The 8,121-nt window shown below is 48.7% G+C and overlaps 1 protein-coding gene across 1 annotated transcript in view; it reads right to left on the bottom strand.

Annotated features, from left to right (window-relative positions):
- Positions 1-328: 328 nt before the first annotated feature.
- Eya3 (EYA transcriptional coactivator and phosphatase 3) overlaps positions 329-8,121 on the bottom strand; it is a 79,850-nt gene continuing 72,057 nt past the window's right edge. The window contains exons 14-15 of the mRNA XM_013032208.1: positions 5,171-5,271; positions 329-2,911 (exon numbers count right to left, since the gene is read on the bottom strand). Of these exons, the coding sequence (XP_012887662.1) occupies positions 2,831-2,911; positions 5,171-5,271 (182 nt within the window). The 3' untranslated portion in view covers positions 329-2,830. The remainder of the gene's footprint in view (positions 2,912-5,170; positions 5,272-8,121) is intronic.

Below are 8,121 nucleotides of genomic sequence, written 5' to 3'. Positions count from 1 at the left end.
GAGCGCAGCTGCGCGGCGGGGGCGGAGCTGCTGATCGATGCTGCCACACACCTAGACTTGTGATTAGTTGAGAATCTCAGAATTCCGATTTGGCTTCTTCAACATACATATCTGCTGAGTTCTAATTTCCAGATGAAAATGAAAAGTTTAGGAGAAGCACAAGCCTGCTCAAGAGGGGGCCCTAACTGCTCCCTGCGGAGGAAAAGAGGGGCTCAAGTTCACCACTGCTGGCTCTAGCCCAGGCTCTCCCGGGCGGACAGCCGGAGCCCTGCTCTGCCTGGGGCTCCTTCAGTTCTGTGGCTCCGCCCTCCGGGCAAGGTGGTTTAGCTGAGTTCACCTGTCACATCCTACCCAACACTGTGGAAACTGAACAAGCTGCAAGTATGGGGACTCCAGCTTTGCCCCTTAACTTGCAGGGCAGAAGACAGAAACACCCCAAATCAAACAAAAGCCCAAATGGGCATCTAAATGTGGAGCAGGGGTCCCCTCTCCTGGACATCACCAGCTGCCCCATCGGACAGGGTGATGCTAAGGCACAGTTAGTTTTACATTCGAAAGTCACGCCACCTCTAACCCCAGGTCACCAATGGCTCCAGAGCCACCACAGAAACAGCTCCCACTGCGAGATGCCCCATCGCCTTCCGGAACTGTGCCAGGCGGGTCGCCACGTGGCTAGCTTCAGTGCACTCCCTCTTGTAGGAAGGGGGGTCCTGCCTTGTAGAAGGGTCAGGCCGGAGCCTCCAGCAACTTTTCCTTCCCTTCCAGGTCCTTGGGTGGGGAGGGGAGCAAGGGCAGTGACCCCTGGACGATCGCTCTTGGCGAGGATGACCTAGAAGCGCCTGCTTCTCATCTGCCCTCTACATGAGGACGGCGGCCAGCAGAAAGCAGAGGCTGCTCCGTTCCGAACTTCTCACCACTTCTCACTGGCCAAGTCTAACTTCCTCTTGGAAAGCGCTAAGCTGGGCAGTGAGAGTAAGAGGAAAAGGCCATACTCTAGGAATAAAGAACTCTCCCAGAGTAGAGGGTGGCTGCTAGGGCGAACAACCTGCACAGGGTGAGGCCCAAACCCAGTGGGGGGCCTTTGTCCAGACCAGAAGTCAACAGCTACCATGGAAGTGAGCGGAGGGCCGAGAGCTTTCCAACAAGGCAGGGCAGCATGTGGGCAGCAGCTGTGGACAGACCGGGAAGGTTGGCCTCAGAATCCCTCCCTGCTCGCACTCCCATCCGGAAACAGAGGCCAAGGCATCTAAGTGATGGAAGCCTCTTCCTAAACCTTAGACCATGAAGTGCTTCCCGCCAGCTCTAAGCCTGGGCAGCAGCTGTGTGAGCCCGTGTTGGAAAGAATCTTGCCGCCTTGTGCTTCGACATCTGTGGGAATGGGTACACAGCATTGAGGACCTGAGACTTCAGCGGGGGTTGCTTTAAGGACCTCCTTCTGAGGCTGCTATGGGGAAGTTCAAACCTTCTGAGCAGGTGTGCGGGTAATCCTGGAGAGCGAGGGCATCCACAGAAACACAGCTACTAGGCTAGGAGGCGGGATGAGGGCTGGGACCAACACCAAGCTGGCAGGGCCAGGCTGAGGGGTGACTCGCACCTGGCTCTGGATTTCAGGCATGAAACAGAGGAACTAATGCTCTCATTTAAATCAAGGAAGTCTTTCTGCTTTCCCATCTCAGAATGGGATTTGAAAGTAGGGTGTCCCATAGGAAATTAGGTTCCTGGAAGAGATCTGGGTAAATTCCCGCCCAGGATACCCTGCAGGTGAAGGGCCTCCTCCAGGAAGTAGCTAGGAGCTTGTGCTTAGGCTTGAGTTGACCTCTTTACCCGCCTGGGCAGGGCCTGGCTGGAGCTGGAGCTGGGTGCAGTGGATGTGAGGCTCTGAGGGTGGGGAGGGATCCAGGAGGGGTCGGGAAGAGGCTGAAGGAGTGTCCGGCAGGAGAGGGCTTCTCTGCAGGAGGAATAATTGGAATCTTCTGGTCTCAAGAGCCAAAGCGGATGAAATTCCTAAGAAGCCTGTGTCCCTTGTCTCCAGTTTGATGGCTAAGCCTCCTGGGATGGAGTTTCTAAGTCAGAGTCCACCAGACAGCTTCAAATTTACTGCCTAAGGAAAGAGGTTTCAGGGTTGTGCCATGTAGTTTAAGGGGAAGCGGGACTGAGGGGGGACTGAGGCTCTAGGATGCGGTGCCAAAGCCTAACGTTCACCAGTGCCCAGTGCCCACCATGGAGCGAGCCAGCTGAGGGGCAGAGAGGAAGTGCCGCCACCGAGGGTTTCGGCTCCTTCAGCGACTGTTTGTATGGAAGCCTCCACGCCTCTTTCTTGACAGAACAGGGGAACCTGCTTCAGAGAGCAGACCCTCCCCTCTATACACGGCATCCCCTAAAAACGGTAGGGGACGGCCTCCCAAACGCCGCGCACTGCCCCTTACCACAAGGGGCAACAGTGCCACCTGCTCGCGGACTGAGTACAATCGTACCCCGAGAATTCCCTTTTGTGTTTTTCCTTTCTGGAAACAAAACACAGAAGAATGAAAAGCACTGCAGCTGCAGAAAGGTGATGTCCTCCCCCTTCGCCCCCCCCCGTCCTGTCTAGTGTGCGTGAGGCTGGACACAGGCTGTGCTCACTCTTGGCAAAAGTTGCAGTTGTTGGTTTTGATTGTGTTCTCGCCAGCATTCCAGAGAGGGCGGGGGGGTGGGGAGAGGAGAGGAGAGAGAAGGAGAGACAGCTAGACAGCCAGACAGAGACAGAGGAGAGAAAGTAAGGAAGTTCCCAGTTGCTTCTGGCTCCCTTCAGGAGAGAAAGGAGCCCACAGGAAGTCCCCCATTCCAGTTCTTAGAGGAAGTCAAGCTCCAAAGCCTGGTGAAGGGACACTAGGTCTCCGTGGTTTGTGATCCTCCAGAAGGGCATGTTGTGCTGCAAGAGAGGGGGACAGCTGGTGAGCCCAACTCCTCCTGGGCGCTTTTATTTGCTCAGCCCCATCCTCCACAGACCCCTCCCAGAGCACAGGCTAGTAACTATCACAGGGCCCAACTCTCAGGACTGTCATCAGGAAGAAATAAGTTGAATGCACGAGCATTTTGTACAACTGTGCAAAGTTCTGATTAGGGTTCAGTGATAACTGTACTTTCATGAGACCTGCCCTAGTGATTACATAAGATCTTCAGGATCAAATGAAATGGCTTAGATAAAATGAGTATTAGCTGGATGCTGATGGTTCATGCCTGTAATCCTGGTTACTCAGAAGGCTGAGATGGTTCAAAGCCAGCCAAGGCAGGAACGTCCGGGAGACTCTTATCTCCAATAAATCACCAGAAAACTGGAAGTGGCACTGGGGCTCCAGTGGTAGAGCGTTCGCCTTGAGCTGAAGAGTTGAGGGACAGCGCCCAGGCCCAGAGCTCAAGCCCCATGACTGGCAAAATAAATAAATAAACTGGGGTGGCACACACAGAACTCTATACAGATCTAGCTACAGATGAAGGAATTCAAAGAGGACAAGTAAATTGTCTAAAGCCACACAGCTAGTAAATGCATGGGCTTTGAACTTGTCTGATTTTTAAAAAATGGAGTCTCTTTATGCTGCTCAGGTTGATCCCAAACTTCTAAGCTCACGTGGTCCTCTTCTCTGCCTCCAGAGTAGCAGGCATGGCAGACATGCACAGCCACCGCACCCAATGAACCTGCCTGACTTCAGATTCCAGCCAAAGACCTCCAGCGTCTGTTTCCTTTCCTGCATTCAGAAGGAATGACCTGGAGCTGGGACCTGTTTTTGTTGTTGTTGTTTTTTTTGTTTGTTTGTCCTGGGGCTTGAACTCTGGGTTTGGGCGCTGTCCCTCAACTCTTCAGCTCATGGCAAGTGCTCTTCCATTTGAGCCACAGTGCCACTTCCGGTTTTCTGGTGGTTAATTGGAGATAAGAGTCTCCCGGACTTTCCTGCCTGGGCTGGCTTTGAACCATGATCCTCACATCTCAGCCTCCTGAGTAGCCAGGATTACAGGCATCCAGGATTACAGGCATGAGCCACCAGTGTCCAGCTGTGACATATATAGTGATGGGGTTACCAGTAGGAAGGATTTTCATTACATAAACAACTCTCTGGGCTGGGAAGGTGGCTCAATGGTAGAGTGCTTGCCTTGCATGCATGAGGCCCTGGCTTCAATTCCTACCACATAAGCAAAAAAAAGCCAGAAATGACGCTGTGGCTCAAGTGGTAGAGCGCTAGAGGGACAGCGCCCAGGCCGAGTTCAGGCCCCATGACCTACCAAAACTAAAACCAAAACAAACAAAAAAATAACTCTCCATTGATATCCTCCCCATTACCACTTCCAGTCTGAAGCCCAGAAAAGAATGATTCCTTTCTGTAGTCAAGCCTTATGCTCTTGATGGTCACCTTGAATAAAGGCAATGGTGGAGCCACATCAGGATTAATGATGGAATCCATGTAACTAGGAGGGATGCTTTGAAGATTCCTGAGTGGCAGGAAGGAGGGGCTAGGGGAGGAGCTAACCTTGTACTGGGAAAGCTCCATCTGAGGAGAAAATTACCTTTCTCATTCCTTAAAGAAAAACAGAGCTGGGCATTGGTGGCTCATGTCTATAATCCTAACTGTTCAGGAGGCTGAAATCTGAGGACTACAGTTCAGTGAGTCAGGGCAGGAAAGTCCATGAGACTCTTATCTCCAATTAACCACCAGAAAATTGTAAGTGGTACTGTAGCTCAAAGTGGTAGAGCACTAACTTTGAGCAAAAGCTTAGGGATAGTGCCCAGGTCTTGAGTTCAAGCCCTATGACCGACAAAAAGAAAAAGCAAAAAATGGGGACCCAGGCTCATGCTACCCAGAAACTATGATCTGAGGATCGCAGTTTGAAGCCAGCCTGAACAGGAAAGCACGTAAGAACCTTATCTCCAATTAGCTACCAAAAATGCTGGAAGCCTGGAAGTGGAGCTGTGGCTCAAAGTGCCGAATGCTAGTCTTGAGCACAAAACCTAGGGAACCGGTGAATTGAAGCCACAGGACTGCACAAAAAAAAAAAAAAAAGAAGAAGAAAGAGAAGGAAAGAAAACACTACAGTTGCACAAACATCTGAGTTGCACAACAAACTGAGTTTTCTCATTTTGTTTTACCATTTTTTGAATTGCTCATAGCGCACACACTCTTTTCTTCACCACGGTTACCTGTTTGGCTGCAATTTCTTCATCTCGTCCATCTCCAATCACTACATATGTGACTTTCTTTCCAAATCGTGACACAATTCTCTCAAAGCAACTCTCTTTACCTGAGGAGAAGAAATTTTTTATTAGCAGTTTCTTCCCTACTGTTTTTCAACACCAGAGATGCAGACTGCTGCTGAATTCATCTACCTGTGCTTGGACGGAAACAAGTGGCAGACCGCGCAGTCTGGGCAGGAGTCAGAGATTCTATTGGAGCTAATAGGCTTGGGCAGAGCAAGTGAATGTGTGCCATTATGACCTTTTATTTTTTACTTTGCCAGTCCTGGGGCTGGAACTCAAGACCTGGGCACTGTCCCTGAGCTGCTTTTGCTCAAGGCTAGCGCTCTACCACTTGAGCCACAGTGCCACTTACGGCTTTTTCTATGTATGTGGTTCTGAGGAATCGAAACTAAGGCTTCAGGCACACTAGGCAAGCACTCTACCAGTAAGATACATTCCTAGCCACTATGATAATTTATTTTAACCTTCAGTCCAGGTGAAGTCTCCAAATGGTGTGAGGGAATTTCAAAATGGGAGGCCATGGGGCCGAGGCTGTGTGAGCAGTCAATAGTACCTCCCTCTTCCTGTGCATCCACAGAGCATTTTCTTATTTACTCCCTCACTTAATTCTCAAAATAATTCATGAGACAGATACCATTCCCCTCTTTACAGACGACAGTGTGACTGCATAGGTTTAGTGGCTTGCCTCAGGTCACAAGCAAGCCAGCAGCAAGATTTGACCTGGGGCCCTGACCATTGTGCTATGAAGAATGGTTTTCCCGGGAAAAAATTTTTTTTTTTGGTTGGTCATGGGGCCTGAACTCTGGGCCTGGGCTCTGTCCCTCAGCTCTTCAGCTCAAGGCTAGTGCTCTACCACTTGAGTCACAGCGCCACTTCTGGCTTTTTCTTCCCAGCCCTTCATGGTGAAATGTTTTAAAATGGGAAGATGTGGAAGTATAGGGCCCCAGTTTATTAGAAATAAAATATGGAGGGCTGAGAACGTGGCTTAGTGGTAGAGTGCTTGCCTAGTGTGCATGAAGCCCTGGGTTCAATTCCTCAGTACTATATACACATAAAAAGCTGGAAGTGGCATTGTGGTTCATGTGGTAGAGTGCTAGCCTTAAGCATAAGCAGCTCAGGGACAGCGCCCAGACCTTAAGTTCAAGCCTCAGAACTGACAAAAAAAAAAAAAAAAGAAAATATGGAAAAAAGCTATATCTATAACTCATGATTTTCTAGCAATGGTTTTGGGCACAAGCCTTGTATATCTTTTTCTTGGTGGAGCAATAGAGAGTGGAAGGGAGAACTCCAGAGCACAAGCAAAAAAATCTGGCCAACAGATACAGTAATTGTCTCATCTGGAATTTCCACATTTACTGAACTGAGAGATTGCAGCATTAAAACTGGCCTTGGGAAATGAATGATGTAAGTCCATCACAGTTCTGAGAAACATGCCAGGGTATCAAATTCAAGTATCTAAAACATGCTCAGAGCATATCTCTGTAGGAAAGAGCTATTATTTGCATAAATAAAAGGAAATTGTATCCATTTTTGTTTGGTGAGTCAAGGGGCTTGAATCTGATCATGGCCTCGGTGCTGTTTCTGAGCTTTTCTGCTCAAAGCTAGCACTCTACTACTTGAGCCACAGCTTCACTTACGGTTTGCTAGTGGTTAATTGGAGATAAGAGTCTTACAGACTTTCCTGCCTGGGCTGGCTTTGAATGTGATCCTCAGATCTCAGCCTCCTGAGTAGCTAGGATAACAGGTGTGAACCTTTTTTTTTTTTTTGGTCAGTCCTGGGGCTTGAACTCAGGGCCTGGGAATTGTTCCTGAGCTACCAATTTGGTATTTATTTCCCTATGTCTTCAGTTAGGCAGATTCCTAATTTAGTTCCTCTTCTTCCTGCTACTTTAACCTTCTCTTTCTTTCTTCTTGTCAGATCCAATGACTTAGCACCATTGCTTTTCTCAAGATGCCTGACTGCCATCTGGTGGAAGGTGGTGGTACTTACTATGTACAAAAACACCATAACTGACAAGAACCTCCATCTCAACATTCATCTCTAAACATCATTCATTCTCTAGGCATATCTGAATAGCTCTACCTCTCCTACATCCTACCTCATGGGCCCCGTGACTGTCTCCTGGACCAGACACTGTCCATTCTGGTCCAATCATTTTTTATTTTTTTCAAATTCTTCATTGTGATTAACTGATTACATAATTTCCCAAATTTCATAGTATTGTGGGATAGTGATACTTAGTGACAAACACATTCTAACTTTCATGGGGCAAATTGTCTATCGTGGTCTATAACATTTGAGTTCCATGAGCTTTGCAATACAGTTATTTCTTCCACATTGGGTGATATGTACATTTCTTTTGTTTTGCAGCGTCAGCTCTTCCCTCTTTCCTACTTGTTCCCTCCATCCCATCGCTGCCATTGAGTTGCTTGGTTCATTTTGATCAATGTCCAGTGCAGCTGATGGGTCCCGCTGTTGTATGTTTTTCCCTGATTCTCTCTAGTTCTGTGATCCTCCTGGTTTCCCTCCGGTGTGCATATATATGCCATATATGTGATCAGCAGCATGGGGTTATTTAGTAGTGATTTGACCAGATGAGGAAAGTCATTCTGGTCCTTTTAAATAAAAGGCTTGTGCTAGGAATGTGGTTTAGTGGTAGAGTGCTTGCCTAGCATGCATGAAGCCCTGGGTTCGATTCCTTGGTACTACATAAACAGAAAAAAAGCCAGAAGTGGCACTGTGGCTCAAGTGCTTAGAGAGCTAGCTTTGAGCAAAAGAAGCTCAGGAAGGGCTGGGAAGGTGGTTCAGTGGTAGAGTGCTTGCCTTGCATGCATGAGGCCCTGGGTTCCATTCCTCAGCACCACATAAGCAAAAAGAAAAAAGCTGGAAGTGG

Source organism: Dipodomys ordii, unplaced genomic scaffold, assembly GCF_000151885.1.
Source record: "Dipodomys ordii isolate 6190 unplaced genomic scaffold, Dord_2.0 Scaffold6, whole genome shotgun sequence".
Taxonomy (NCBI): Eukaryota; Metazoa; Chordata; class Mammalia; order Rodentia; family Heteromyidae; genus Dipodomys; species Dipodomys ordii.
The sequence above is the reverse complement of the archived record's forward strand: the minus strand, read 5'-3'. Positions and strand labels throughout refer to the sequence as shown.